Source organism: Lepidochelys olivacea, assembly GCF_965140295.1.
Source record: "Lepidochelys olivacea isolate rLepOli2 genome assembly, chromosome: 4".
NCBI lineage: Eukaryota > Metazoa > Chordata > Testudines > Cheloniidae > Lepidochelys > Lepidochelys olivacea.
In genome coordinates this window covers 133,195,641-133,211,930 of record NC_140414.1, presented here as the reverse complement: position 1 = coordinate 133,211,930, position 16,290 = coordinate 133,195,641, and the positions used below count along the sequence as shown (strand labels likewise).

Here is a 16,290-nt window from a genome sequence, read left to right as displayed (position 1 = left end):
TCCAATACCCACCCTCCTACCCCTCTGTTGGAGTAGCCGGCAGGAAGGAACTGATGGAGTGGCGGGCTGGCAGGGCCCTGTATTAGGCTCCATGGAGACGGGACTCCGGGGGTGCCCAGCCCGACCCTCTGGTTGCTGCTAGGGGAAAAATCTTCCACCTACTGTGCATGTTTGTGCACACACACCTGATTGGAATGGACGTGAACACCACATCTTGAAGAACAGTAGTTACGAGAAGGTGAGTAACAATTTTTTTTAAAAACACTTCAGAGATGATCTCCACAATGTTCCTTGAGAGGCCGTTCTGCAGTCTAATAGACCTCCCTGTTAAGATTCCACTCCTTCTCAATATTTAGCCTATATTTTCCTCTGCTCAGTTTCATCCCATTACTCTTAATTATCATTGCCCTTATCTATCTGGTTTCCAGTAAATTTTGCAGTGCTCGTATCAAAGCCAATTAGAATGAATTTTTACATAGGATTTTTTAGACACAAACACAATCACCTGCCCAATGCTCAAGTTAAGAAGTGGAAGTAATAGGTGAGCATGCTATGTATTCAGTGCTGCCAGTTAAGAAATGAAGGGTGGGATAGATGATGGGAAAGACTTCAAGCAAACTGGGTTGTTTTCCAGATGAAGGCTGTCACAGCTTGCTCAAACTTTCCTTCCCATAGAACAATAGCTTTTGTTGTTTTGGTTTTACAGTTTGTACTTGGGTTCACATCTCTTATAAAGATGCCTACTTTATTTGTTTGAAAAGTGCAAATGTAAACTATTGGATGAGTGCCATGTGATCAGGTCTCCCTTAGTGGCTGGCCCTTCTGGAGAATCAGAGCCTATTACTGCTACCCGCTAATGGAGCAGCTGTTTTAGTTCAGCAGGTAGAGGTCTATGCTTTTGATCTATCTAATCTAATCTAACTTTCACTAATCTTAACCGTCTGTCTGCCTATGTAAAACAGTTATATTGCCCCCATCACTGCAGTAGCTGAGCTTTTGGTGCTGAAAATCTTGCAGTGGGTTTGTTCCTCAATCATGTCAGATTGTCATAAGGATGCTAGTTGGTGGGCATGCCCTGTGCTTCTGCAGGCACTTAGGTAGATGCTTTATCTTTGAAAGTAAAGAGTGCTCTTTTTTTCCTGATGGTTATCTAAGAAAGAAAAGATTCTGGTAGATTGCATCTGTTTGAGAATATACTAAAGGATCAAAGCTCTTTACATTGTCAGTGGAGCTGTTTCTCCTTTTGCAAAACACTTAGGAAAAGAGATCACATTTCCAGCCCTTTTGAAGCCTGTTCTATGTATCTGAAGGGCCAGTATGGCAATTGGGAATCACCAGGTTGGAGGAAAAGCCTTAGCCACACAGCTCTTTCCCATTAGTCATGGCTCCTTAACTAGCTGTGGTGATGGTAGGCTGTAAGTTATTGTTGGACCTGCTATGTCAGCTCTACACCACCAATGAATATCCCTACATCAGAGCTATTCCCCTGTGCCTGGCTGAGCCAAGTTTAGGTCTGCTTTGCACAGGGAATGTTACACCAAAGCAGCCACAGCACCGGGGAGCCTATGGCTATTAAGTCTGTTTTCTTTCTTCTGCTGCTCTGCAAATTTATTTATTTATTTTTGCATTTCTGTATTAGATAGGGAACTTCTCTTTAGCATCACTCATGGATATAATATTCATAGTTCCTTTCACATAGTACGCTGCCTTGGATTAGCAGTGAGTATGGTATGGACTCTGAGAGGGCTGATGTGAGACTATTACCAGCCACAATCATGTCAAAAAACAGTGTAGCAATTTGGACATCATCTTTTTGTTGTCTAACTTTTCTTTCCTGGTGGGATAATACAAAAGTGTCATAATGAGGTTTTACTGTTGATATGATGATAATACTTGTTTGTACCAAAATAATAATAATTCTCCCATAGTAGAAATAGTAATGTATCTACTGGCTTGTATCAGTAACATGCTGGTTGATGCCATTCCAACAAAAAATGTTAGTGAGGTAGCCACAATCTATCCACTCCTTTGATAGCCTTACCAAACACTCTGATGTAGTTGTAAGATTTCTCTTTTTAAAGGCTTTATTTTTCCCCTCCTAAACATGCTGGGGTTTTTTTTTATTTTTTTTGTTTGTTTTTTCTGCAGGGTTGGCGCCCCAATCATCTCCAAAAGTGTTAACAAAAGGAATGGTCATGAGGCCAGCTTTGTTGAACTCCCAGTCAGAAAGGAATGATGAGGAACTTGATCCAACTTGTGCCGCTGCAACATTGAAACTTATCCAAGATAAGCTGCCTAAGTTACCATCCCTAAACACCAGGTCATGATCATTTTATTTGTTTTAGAAACATCACTATGATGTTCCTTGGCTCTTTTAGTTACAAAAGCACTCCCAGAAAGTACACCCAGAAATGTGGCAGGCTAGAAGAGGTTAGGCCAGGGGTTCTCAAACTGGGGGTTGTGACCCCTGAAGGGGTCTCAGAGTTATTACTTGGGAGGTCATGAGCTGTCAGCGTCTACCCCAAACCCTGCTTCGCCTCCAGCATTTATAGTAGTGTTAAATATTTAAAAATGTGTTTTTAATTTATAAGAGGAGTCATACTCATAGGCTTGCTGTGTGAAAGGGGTCACCATACAAAAGTTTGAGAACCACTGGATTAGGCTATAAAATATTACTCATTTGTATTTAAAATACTTTTTTTATACCCAGTCTTAACACTTGCGTGATTAGAAATCAAGGTTTTGCTAATCATTTTTTGTAGATTCTTTAGAAAATCTTTTACTAAGAACTTATCATAGGGATCCCATCCAAAAATGATTCTGTTTTCTGGGGGAATGTTATGGTTTGCAAATCCTAATACTAGGTTAGCAAATAAATAGTTTCAAAAGCCTTGGATTTCCTGGTGACTTACTGTGTCATAAATGCCAGCTATTGAGGCCTGTCATACTGATTTCAAAGACTATCGTTTGTCAATCCTACTCAGAGCTTCCTGAAATTTCAGTCCTGACTATGAATTACCGTAGAATCTCAAAGTTATGAACACCTTGGGAATGGAGGTTGTTTGTAACTCTGAACAAAATGTTATTGTTGTTCTTTCAAAAGTTTACAGCTGAACATTGACTTACTACAGCTATGAAACTTTACTATGCAGAAGATAAATGCTGCTTTAACCCATCTTAATTTAAATGAAACAAGCATAGAAACAGTTTCCTTCCCTTGTAAAATCTTTATTTTTAAACTTTCTCTTTATTTTTTAGTAGTTTATGTTTAACACAGTAGTGTATTGTTTGCTTTTTTTTTTTTTGTCTTTACTGCTGCCTGATTGCGTACTTCCGGTTCCAGATGAGGTGTGTGGTTGACCAGTCAGTTCGTAACTCTGGTGCTCATATCTCTGAGGTTTTATTGTAGCGGAGATTGATATGCCATGCTTGCAAATCTCTGAGTGTGGACCCTAGTATTCCCTGTGACTGGAGTAACCTGCTAATGGACTGGCATCTCCCCAAATGACACTTGTATAGTGTAAAAAGCTAGCAGAAGCTGAAGCACAATCTTGCAAAGGCAAAGTGCTGTACTCCATTAGTTTTCTAGAGGGTTTAATCAATATGGCAATAACAAACTAAACTTAAAAATTTAGATTTCTAAATTCAAAAAAGATGTTTGTGTTTTAATACTATAAATTAGTAAAACCATCATAATTTGGGCTACTGAAGTGCTTAGGCTCTGCAACTTCATGTTTTGGGTTTAGTGAATTGTTATCTAACATTGCATAACTGGTAGTGGGCATTCTTTAGTCAAATAGTGGAAGGCCATCCCTTTACTTGCTAATGATGCACCTGGTAAAAACCCCTTTATACTAATATACTTTGGAGTACTGTGTTTGAGAACAGCTAACAACCTTACCTACCTCTTTTCTTTATACACTTGTGTCCTTCTGTAACACAAAACTTCTGCTAAGGGAAAGGTAGAATTGGTGGTGGTGCTGAAAACCCCAGTAGTGCAAGTCTGGGAGATGGAATGCTGTGGACACAAAACAAGGATGTTGCAATCTACGTAATGACAGTACAAACATGGACATAAATCTACAGAAGCAAGACGGTTCTGAATTAGGTTTTCAACAACAACTTCACTGTGGCTTTTGTTGTACTACACCATCTATGATCCATTATTACATCACATACAGACCTTTAGGGTCCCACAAGCTGCTTTAAAAGATTTTTTCACAGTCATGAGCTGAGTGTTAATATAAGCTTAACAATATATTGTGCTCTGCTTGTATGACAGCATCATACTCTATATCCTAAAGAACAAACCAACTAAAGTAGATAGTAGAAGTCCTAGTGGATCTTAGATAACGTGAGTGTTGGTGCAAAAGGTTAGCAAAAGCAGGGAAATAATTGTGATCATTATTGTTCTCTATTGACTTTTTATTATCTTTCTCCAGTGCATCTGCAAATCCCAAGCCAGCAGCTTCAGGAGAGCTTGACAGTGAGACAAGAAAACTAGAAGAAGAAAGAGCTAAAGCTCCTATAATACCCTTTGGATTAGATCTTTACTACTGGGGACAGGACCAGCCAACTGCTGGCAAAATTCTCAAGTAAATACAGTCTGATTTTTCTTTTAAGAAACAAAAAGATTGGTTTAGTCTGAGAGGTTGTGCAGGGGATGAACCCTACTGCTTCTGATAATAATTACTTTTCTCCTTTCCTTTACAGTAAGTGATCTATAAACATTCTTAGTAACTTTAACTTACAATTAGATGTATTTTGAGGGGATAGGATTTGAATTAAGTATTTTAGTCTTTCAGAGCATATCTGTATTTATGGTAGCACCTAGTCCAGCTGAGAGAGAGGCCCCATGTGCTCAGTGCTCTACAAACACAATACGAGACAGACCCTGCCCTGAAGAGTGTGCAATCTGAATAAGACAGACCAATGGTAGAAAAAAAGGATTATTCCCATTTTTATAGATGGAGAACTGAGGCACAGAGAGATCAAGTCATTTGCCCAAGGTCACACAAGAAATCTGTGGCAGAGCTAAGAACTACACCCAGATCACCTGAGCCCCGGCTTGAGTGCCTTAACAATACAACTATTGTTCTTCCTTGTTTGGGAAGGTGCTGTGCTTTCTTGTACACAGAGTGGTGCCAACTTTGTGGCAGGACCAGCAACACTAGGACAGTTTACACCTGCACCTCAGAGATTTGTTTCTAATTGGCAATTTTAAAACCTATTCATAGCCCTGTAATTTTTATTATTAACCTGGCATTCAAAGTCGTCCTTCCATTTTTTGTTCACATTGTAGCTAATGGGTATGCATCTGCTCTCTCCGAACAAGCAGGAGATTTCCATTTCCCTGACAAAGAATGTATCTGTATCTGCTGCAGAAATTGGCACTGAAGCACCACAAAACTGTAGGGCTTGTAAGTCCCACACTGGGTTAAAACAGGTAAAAGATTGGAAGTATGTGTGTGTTGCTAATCAAAAAGGTAAACTCTCATGGCCTCACTGGTATTACTTTGAGTTTGTTTTCTTACCAAAGCAAAACAGCTTAATCACAATTAGCTTTGTGTGGATATCTGTAGTAATAATGGTATACAAACAAACCATAACTGCTGCAGCAGCATGAAGCCTGGGGGTAATAGCATAATCAATTTTTCCACATTTCTGCACAAATGTGGAACATCAGTTTCCCTGGCACAGGGTCTTTTGTTCTGCCTTACATTACAGATGATGATGCTAACACATTTTCTCTTTCATACTGCACTTTCCAGAAGAACAGCAAACTTCATGTTCTGCTGTTCTTCCCTAACTCGTTGATTTTCTAATGCCTTCTTGGACAGAAACTCAAATGGTAATTGATTTCTTATTGTCTTTTGTTACGATTCACCCAATTTGATTTAGCTCACAGAGGTAACGTTTGCAGAAAGTAGCAATAGTAGTGGCAGTGTTTCTGTGCCCCAAATCATGTAAAACACTGCACAGACTTTGTGTTATTGAGCAGTCACTATGGAGAGTGAAATTTGACACAGTATGATGCTTTAACACACTGCCTCCCAAATCTGTCCTGTCCTATGAAGTGAATTCTTTAAAGTTGATAGAATGGTAAAGGTTTTCAGTAAAGCCATAAGAAGTATTTGTCTGTGATGCTGCCTAAACAGTGGAAAGGCTTTATTTTACATTGCAAATGAGTTATTCAAGTCATAAGTGAAATCAGAAGCATATTTGACTGCCTGTCTGCCTCGTGTGTTTTATTTTTATGCTTCCCAATAAAATAGAGGGCACACTTCTAAACCTTATAGCCTATAACTACAGATATGCCGACCTAACCAAAGATAATTTAAGTAACTGCACACACATTATACCATTATCAGTGGGGTAGCCATGTTAGTCCGGATCTGTAAAAGCGGCAAAAAGTCCTGTGGTACCTTATAGACTAACAGACGTTTTGGAGCATAAGCTTTCGTGGGTGAATACCCATTTCGTCGGATGCATGTAGTGGAAATTTCCAGAGGCAGGTATAAATTTGCAAGCATTATACTGTTGACACCTGGGTAGAATATACTTACTGAAAAATTAGGAGAGACATTGCCAGATCCTTTGACTTTATCTGTGGTAGAAATAAATACCTTACAAGATGCACTGAAAAATAAAGGAGGGGATATATGCAGCTTTTATGTAGACTTGTTATTTTTTAAATCAGATGTAGAAAATCTTCAACCTTCAGTTGCTTTACATTATAACTTGTTAATAACACTATTCTGAGAGTTTCTACAGGGAGATATATGTGGTATATCTTGACTTTAGTAAGGCTTTTGATACTGTCTCGCATGACCTTCTCATAAACAAACTAGGGAAATACAACCTAAATGGAGCTACTGTAAGGTGGGTGCATAACTGGTTGGAAAACTGTTCCCAGAGAGTAGTTATCAGTGGTTCACAGTCAAGCTGGAAGGACATATCAACTTGGGTCCCTCAGGGATCAGTTTTGAGTCTGGTTCTGTCGATATCTTCATCAGTTATTTAGACAATGGCGTAGAGAGTATACTTATAAAGTTTGCAGACAATACCAAACTAGGAGGGGTTGCAAGTGCTTTGGAAGATAGGATTCAAATTCAAAATGATCTGAACAAACTGGAGAAATGGTCTGCAATAAATAGGATGAAATTCAATAAGGACAAATACACAGTACTCCACAGCTGAACACATACAAAATTGGAAGTGACTGCCTAAAAAGGAGTACTGCAGAAATGGATCTGGGGGTCATAGAGCATCACAAGCTAAATATGAGTGAACAGTGTAACATTGTTGCAAAAAAAGCAAACATCATTCTGGGATGTATTAGCAGGAGTGTTAGTATTGTGTCCAGTCTGGGTGCCACATTTCAGGAAGGATGTGGACAAATTGGAGAAATTCCAGAGAAGAGCAACAAAAATGATTAAAGGTCTAGAAAACATGACCTATGAGGGAACATTGGAAAAAAATGGGTTTGCTTAGTCTGGAAAAGAAAAGACTGAGAAGGGACATAAGTTTTCAAGTACATAAAAGATTATTACAAGGAGGAGGGGGGGAATTGTTCTCTTTAACCAGTGAGGATAGGACAAGAAGCAATGGGTTTAAATTTCAGCAAGAGCAGTTTAGGTTAGACTTTAGGAAAAACTTCCTAGCTGTTAGGGTGGTTAAGCACTGGAATAAATTGCCTGGAGCGGTTGTGGAATCTCTGTCACTGGAGATTTTTAAGAACAGGTTTAACAAACCCCTGTCAGGATGGTCTAGCTCAGTGGTTCGCAACCCACAGACCACTTGCAGCCCAATCAATATGTAGCTGCGACCCATGTGACATCCTTAGGGCCATAAAAGTAGTATATATATTGTGTGGATGCATCCCACATAACACAGAGAGCTCATATGCGGCCCACAATGGTAAATAGGTTGAGAACCACTGGTCTAGAAAATACTTAGTCTTGCTTTGAGTGCAGGGGACTGGACTAGAAGACCTCTTGAGGTCCCTTCCAGTCCTACATTCTGTGATTCTATGAGATTGTGATTATCAGGAAGCTAATTTTTAATGGCTGTTTAATTTAGTCAGCAGCTGATGTACATTAATCTTTTCTCAAGGAGAGTACTATAATGGACTCTACAAAGAAGTTGGATTAAACTGTATTTTCAAAAAGTATCCTCAATGTTTAGCCCAATGACAGTAGCCCATTAAGCTGTTATAAGAACTCTTAAATTCAATATATTCTTTTCTCCCTCTGTATGTGGAACTCCTATTAATACCTAGTTATTCACCTGTATTGAGGACAGACTGTCTCTGAGGGCTTGGCTGCACTTGCAGATGTAGAGCACTGGGAGTTAAACCAGCTTTTGGAGACTGCAGCAGAGAAAACGCTGCTGTGTGTTTACACTGTCAGCTGCAAGCGCACTGGCGTGGCCACATTAGCAGCTCTTGCAACACCACAAAGAGCAGTACATTGTAGTAGCTATCCTAGTGTGCAAATGGGTGCAGTGTGCTTTTTAAATGGGGGTCAGGGGTGGAATCTGACAGGGAGTGTGTTGTGTATATGAGGGGGGGAGAGCGTGTGTCAGCATGCTGTCTTGTAAGTTCAGACAGCAGCAGACCTCCCTCCCCCTTGCCTGCCTCTCTTTCACACAAACTCACAGCAGCAGCATTCCACAGTAATGGTTTGCTTTGTCCTGGGGCAGATAAGCGTGCTGGCTGTCAGAAATGGAGCTTTGAAAGGGGAGATCCGCATACCTGCAGCTGAGTTCAAAACAATGACAAGAGTGGCCACTTGACTTCAGGGGATTATGGGGTGCGTTTCCGGAGGCCAATCACAGCGCAGTAATGGAAGAAGTCATCCACACTGACACCCAGGTGTTTCAGCTGGGGCGCAGCAAGCATTATGCTTCTCGTAGAGGTGGATTACCAGGAGCACTCCAGCTGCAGAGTCCAGGCACTCTAAGTGTGGATGCCTCAGGAGTTAGAGCGGCCGGGGCTGATTTAATGCGCTCTAACTTGCAAGTGTAGCCAAGTCCTAAGTGCATTGGTTCTTAAACTGTGAACTACAGAGTTCTTCTTCAAGTGCTTGTTCATGTCGATTCCAATCAGGTGTGTGCACGCGCACATGCACAGTAGCTGGAAGATTTTTCCCCTAGCAGCATCCATCGGGTCGGCCTGGGCACCCCCTGGAGTTGCGCCTTCATGTTGCTCAATATTGAGCCCTGTCGACCTGCCACCCCCTCAGTTCCTTCTTACTGCCAGTGACAGCTGGAACTTCCCTGTGCTCTTGTCTCAACAAGTGCATTTAGCAGTTTCTTACATTGCTCTCCATTAGTTTTCCATTGTTCGTTAATAGTTAGTAGTTCATTAGTGTTAGATAAGTTTTCTTCTACGCTTTCCTGACGCCAGGGCATGCCAGGGTCTCCGGGCTTCAAAGCCTGAGGCGAGTGTATGTCCAGAAGCGAGCCTCACACCTCGTGTCTAAAGTTTTTAGGAGAGGACCATCAGAAGGATCGTTGTGCCATTTGTAAGACCTTTAGGCCCAGGACTTTAAAAGACAGAGCAGCGCCTGAAGGTCTTGTTAATGGAGGCAGCACTCCACCCCAGCCCAACGCTGGGTTAATGGACCCTGTGCTGAGTACTTCCTCCTCGGTGCGGAGTGCTGCGGCACTGTCAACACGAGCACCAGTGCCGGGTAAGGATAAGGACTCACGGCACCATCCCGGCTCCACTCACGGGTCACATGCCACACACAGGCACCGCTCACAATCGCTGGTGCCGCAAAAGAAGAAGAGGCTGGAGTGGGCCTGCTGGGCATTCAGGAGGAGGAAGCAGTGGAGGATGCAGATCCAATGGTGCACATCCTCACCCCCTCTGGACCTGCACATAATGCCCTGCCCCTCATAAAGACCATCTCTGACACCATGAAAACTCTGTGGCAGACCCAAGGCTCGTTGCCCACTAGAGTTAAGTGCAACGAAAGACACTACTTTGTGCCGTCCAAGGGTTATGAGCATTTATACACGCATTCCACACCTGACTCTCTTGTGGTTGATGCTGACAACCAGCGCAAGCATCAGGGCTTCCAGGGACCCTCCCCAAAAAATCAGGAGGTGAAAAGTCTTGACCTTCATGGGAGAAAGATCTACTACACTGGAGGCTTACAGCTCCGCATTTCAAATCAGCAGGCCATTGTCAGCAGGTACTGCTTCAACACATTTGGGGCAATGGCTAAATTTTTGGAGCTGTTGCCGCAGGACTCCCGTGCTGAGTTTTTGGCTGTTGTGGAAGAACGGAAGCTCATTTCCAGGGCTTCGCTACAAGCTGCACTAGATAGATACTTGCTATGCCTATGGCCATGACTTTGAAGAGGGGCTCCTGGCTCCAAGTCTCAGGCTTGCCATATGAGGTCCAACAAACTATTCAGGACCTCCCCTTCGAGGGTTTGGCTCTATTTTCCAAAAAGACGGATAAAAGGCTGCATAGCCTGAAGGATTCGAGAGCCACTCTCAAATCGTTGGGCCTCCATACTCCTGCTACACAGCATAAACATTTTAGGCCGCAACCTCCTCCACATTTCTACCAGCCACAGAACCGTCAGGGCTGCTCATGGAGGAGGAACAGGAACGGCAGAAGGTGACCGCACCCATCTTCAGGCCAGGGCTCTGGCCAATATAAACAGGCCTTTTTTAAGGCGCAGTTGAGGATAGCGCACTAGATACCCAACTGGATCCACCCAACTGTCCCTTCTCATCCCTTTTTTACCGTGCATAGTCCCGTATCACCTCAGACCTTTGGGTGCTCCACGCGGTAGAGAGGGGATACTCCATTCAATTCTCTGCCCTCCTGCCTTTCCACCATCCTTCCCCATCTCTCCTCATGGGCAGCTCCTTATCCACGAGGTGCAGTCGCTCCTATCTCTAGGGGCAGTGGAGGAGGTTCCTCAGGAGTACAGGTGCGAGGGCTTTTACTTCCAATATTTCCTTATACTGAAAGCCAAAGGTGGCCTGAGGTCCATCTTGGACCTGCGAGAACTCAACAACTTCATGAAGAAACTCAAGTTCCGCGTGGTCTCTTTGGCCTCAATCATCCCATCACTGGATCCAGCAGACTGGTATGCTGCCCTCAACTTGAAGGATGCGTATTTCCATATCATGGTCACTCAGCTCCCCATGAAGTACCTAAGGTTTGTGGTGAACTACCATCTTACAGTCCTTCCTTTTGGCCTGTCAGCAGCACCTCAAGTCTTCACCAAGTGCATGGCAGTTGTTGTCACCGCGTTCTTGTGCAGGAACCAGGTACAGGTGTTTCCATACCTTGACAACTCGTTGATCAAGGGCTGCTCCAGGACCCAAGTGGAAGCACAGGTCAGATTTATCAGAGCCACCTTCGACAACCAAGGTTTCCTTCTAAACGAAGCAAAATCGACACTCTCCCCCATCCAGAGGATAGAGTTTATAGGGGCAGTACTGGACTTGGCCCAAGCCAGAGCATACCTGCTGTAAGCAAGGTTTCAGGCCCTGACAGATATCATTCGAGGCATAAGACAGTTTCCCACCACCACAGCAAGAAACTGCCTAAAGCTTCTCGGACATATGACTGCCTATACCTACATTGTGCAGCATGCCAGACTCGGGGTTTGACCTCTTCAGTTGTGGCTCGCATCAATGTATATTGCTCAGCCCGGGACAGCTTGGACAGGTTCGTGACCCTGCTGTGCTCGGTCCTCGACTCCCTCATCTGGTGGCTCGACCCTCAGGAGGCGTGCTCAGGGGTCCCCTTTACCAGTCTGCAGCCGTGTCTCTCGCTTGTGATGGACGCATCAGACTTAGGCTGGGGAGCTCATCTGGTAGACCATAGGACTCAAGGTCTCTGGTCTCGGCCGACCTGGCTCTCCACATCAACATCAGAGAGCTGAGAGAGGTACGCCTAGCATGCCAGACCTTCCATGCACACTTAACGGGACATTGTGCATCAGTTATGATGGATGATACAATAGCAATGTTCTGTATCAACAAACAAGGGGATGGGGGTTCCACGTTTCTTCGAGTGCTTGTTCAGGAGGACCACGTCGCTGCTCTGCAGATTTCGTGAGTGGGAACCTGAGCCAGGAAAGCTATTGACAAAGCTTGCGCCTCAGGAAATCTGCAGAGCAGCATGTGGTCCTCCAGACATACTTTTGCCACGCACTATGCGATTACCCAGCAGGCCAGAGACGATGCGGCCTTTGGACGAGCAGTGCTCCAATCAGTGGAAGACTCCAACCCCACCACCTGAACTTTGGCTTGTGAGTCACCTGATTGGAATTGACATGAACAAGTACTCGAAGAAGAAAAAACAGTTATGCATCTTCTCGTAACTGTTGTTCTTCGAGATGTGTTGTTCATGTCCATTCCAGTACCCACCCTTCTACCCCTCTGTCGGAGTAGCTGGCAAAAAGGAACTGAGTGGGGGTTGGGTCAGCAGGGCCCTATATTGAGCACCATGAAGGCGCAGCTCCAGAGGGCACCCAGGCCGATCTGGGGAAAAATCTTCTGGCCACCGTGCACATGCGTACGCGCACACCTCATTGGAATGGATGTGAACAACACATCTCGAAGAACAACAGTTACGAGAAGGTGAGTAACCATTTTTTCTTCCAGGTGGTCCATGCAGCTGCTTTCATTCCAGTGGTGATCCCCACCGCCTTAGAAAATTTCACTAGTCACATGCATGCATTTTCAAGCAGAGTTTCCTTTAGATTCCTCTGCTTGCTTGGGTTGTTGCACAGGAAATGAAGGCTGCAATCCAACAAAAGCACTTAAGTAAATGTGTGCTAAATTTCATGCATATGAGTAATCCCAGTGAAGTCAGTGGGACTATTCACATGCTTAAATGCTTTGTTAGACTGAGCCTTAGTTCTTATAATAAGTTTAGTTGTTTGTCATATAAATCTAACTATGATCAAACTTGCTGGCAACATCAAAATTGGAAGGGTAGCAAAAACACAGGCAGACAGAACCAAAACTGCCAAGTAACCTTGAGAAGTGGGGGCAGAAGGGGCTGCAGGCAGTGAGGAGAGATAAAGTTGAGATCTCTTTTTTTTTTAAAAAAAAAAAAAAAAAGAGGAAGTAAAGAGCACAGCTACAAAATAGGATGGGAGTGGACATAGCCAAGTGGCTGCCCCCTTTGCACTGAGGTGAGTTTATTTTCATCTTGTCTCTTTAACATTCTCCTAATATTAGTTATTCATGTAACCAAGCATTTGCAGAGATGATGTGTACCAGGTGGTCCATTAAAGGACTTCTGTCCTACAAAGTTATACACAACCCCTCACCCCCACCCCCCAAAAAATGGAAATCCACCACCTTTGTGTACTGCATAGGGAACATGCACCTAAACAAAATAACTCTAGTTTTCAACATTGCTTTGTTCTTTTTTCATTTGCCTGCAAATATAGTTGTGAAAGAGTTGTGGGGGTGGGGGGAAATGGTTTATAAAGGCATAGTCAATGGAAGTGCTTATGGCTATGCAGACATCAGTCCATTATTTAAGCTCAACTCCCTAAAACATACCAGGCATCTTAAGGAAAGCTACAAAGAGGAAGACAACTGTTTTTTATTACATTGAAAAATACTGGATACAGATGTTTTTTTGGAGGGATTATGTTAAAATATCAAATGAGGCTGTGTCACACAGGGTAAGTTAGCCTGTATGCATATCATGAGTACCTCTTCACTTTAGCATGAATATAAATATTTGATAATTTTAGGAAAAAAAATCAGACCACCAGGGGGCATTAGAATTTTACTGCAAGTTTATGTAAGGCTACTTTGTGTATAGCAATCTAAAATATTAGTATACTTTTTTTAGGGATCCTATGACTTCATTGTGGCTTTATAAAACTGTTGATTTAGAGCTTGAAGTCAGTCCTATTTTAGGGAATTAAGAAAAAAAATCAAGCACAGCAGAATGAATCAAACTTACTTTTATTATCCATCACCTTACAATCCCACCACATCATTTGTAAAGCTAAAAAATACTTCATTTTTCAAGAGTTTCACTAAAATATTTATATATTGTAAAGGGTCTTTTCTTGGAATGTTTTTTTTAACAGTGAGAGTATAAAGACATTTTTGTCATCGTAAATTACGAGATGCATAGCCTCATAGAAGATTAGAGTTGGAAGAGACCGCAGAAGGTCATCTAGACAACCCCAACTAAATCATCCCAGCCAGGGTTTTGTCAAGCTGGGCCTTAAAAACTTATAAGGATGGAGATTCCACCACTTCCCTAGGTAACCCATTCCAGTGCTTCACCACCCTCCTAGTGAAATAGTTTTTCCTAATATCCAACCTAGACCTCCCTCACTGCAACTTGAGACCATTGCTCCTTGTTCTGTCATCTTCTATCACTGAGAACAGCCTAGCTCCATCCTCTTTGGAACCCCACTTCAGGTAGTTGAAGGCTGCTATCAAATCCCCCCTCACTCTTCTCTTCTGCAGACTAAATAAGCCCAGTTCCCTCAGCCTCTCCTTGTAAGTCATGTTCCCCAGCCCCCTAATCATTTCCATTTCCCTCCACTGGACTTTCTCTAATTTGTCCACATCCTTTCTGTAGTGAGGGGCCCAAAACTGGATGCAGTACTCCAGATGTGGCCTCACCAGTGCCGAATAGAAGGGAATAATCAGTTCCCTCGATCTGCTGGCAGTGCTCATACTAATGCAGCCCAGTATGCCATCGGCCTTCTTGGCAACAAGGGCACACTGTTGACTCATATTCAGCTTCTCGTCCACTGTAATCCCCAGGTCCTTTTCTGCAGATCTGCTGCTTAGCCTGTCGGTCCCCAACCTGTAAGCAGTGCATGGTATTCTTCCATCCTAAGTGCAGGACTCTGCACTTGTCGTTGTTGAACCTCATCAGATTTCTTTTGGCTCAATCCTCCAATTTGTCTAGGTCACCCTGGACCCTATCCTAGACTCCAGCGTATCTAGCTTTCCCACCAGTTTAGTGTTGTCCGACAACTTGCTGAGGGTGCAATCCATCCCATCATCCAGATCATTAATGAAGATATTGAAGAAAACCAACCCCTGGGGTCCTCTGCTTGGTACCGGCTGCCAACTAGACATCTAGCCGTTGATCACTACCCATTGAGCCAGACGATCTAGCCAGCTTTTTATCCACCTTTTAGTCCATTTTATCCAATCCATACTTCTTTAACTTGCTGGCAAGAATACCGTGGGAGACCGTATCAAAAGCTTTGCTAAAGTCAAGATATATCACATCCACTGCTTTCCCCATATCCACAGAGCCAGTTTTCTCATCATAGAAGGCAATCAGGTTGGTCAGGTGTGACTTGCCCTTGGTGAATCCATGTTGACTGTTCCTGATCACCTTCCTCTCCTCCGAGTCTTACTACAGTGAATGTTGAAGCTAGTCTTGTATTATAAAACCGATTTGGATTCATCCCCCTAATATTGCCACGATTAAATTAATCCAGTTGTTATATGCCAGGATAGAATGTTTCTGAAACATATGAGGCAACTCTTAGGAGGAATTTGTAAGATGGGAAGATTTAAAAATTAGGTTTCACTACAACTCTAAAATAGTTTTTAGCCTAGAAACACTGAGCCTAATTCTAATCTCACTTACACTAGTGTAAATAGGGAGTAACTCCACTTTAACCAGCGAAGTTGAAAGTGGGTGTGAGATCAACTTCAAGTCCTCCAGATTTGTTCTAAAGTTTGTTAGGGAGGACTCATTTGGGGCCCAATTCAAAAAACACTTAAGCACATTGACTTCAGTGGGACTTAAGGACATGCATAAGTGTCTTTCTGAATTGAGACCTTAGTTGTTAATAAAAGTGTTGTCTTGATATATTAGGCTATATGGAGCCTACAAAGTGCAGAGCTTCATTGCTGGGGAGTGACAGAGAGGGAACCACATGAGTGGGAGGCATAGGATGGAGGGAGACTGATCCATCCAGAGGCCAGTTATGGGAGTGCTTGGGAAGGAAAGAACCATGTGGAGGTGACTACAAGTGCACAAATATAGTGGATGTAAAATGTCCTTGGCTGCCCAATGTGTACATAAAGTCCTTATCAAGACCTCCTTCATTCAAATATTTTCATCTTGTATGCAACATGTGATGGATGTGGGAGTTGGGAGCAGAGTGAAGGTTCTTTGGGATCACTGAATTGCATATTTCTGTCTTTTTAAGACATTTCCTTAACACTCTTTTTCCAGACTTTCTAATATTTTTTGTTTTTCTGAGAATACTACATCATTCAGTGGGTAGGTCCTTCCCTCCT

The 16,290-nt window shown here is 42.9% G+C and overlaps 1 protein-coding gene across 2 annotated transcripts in view; it reads left to right on the top strand.

The window, feature by feature from the left end:
- The window catches only part of UVSSA (UV stimulated scaffold protein A), a 98,890-nt gene that overhangs the window by 55,093 nt on the left and 27,507 nt on the right, over positions 1 to 16,290 (top strand). For both annotated transcript variants that reach the window (XM_084626788.1, XM_084626789.1), the window contains exons 9-10: positions 2,149 to 2,320; positions 4,443 to 4,595. In XM_084626788.1, coding sequence (XP_084482914.1) covers positions 2,149 to 2,320; positions 4,443 to 4,595 — 325 coding nt within the window. The remainder of the gene's footprint in view (positions 1 to 2,148; positions 2,321 to 4,442; positions 4,596 to 16,290) is intronic.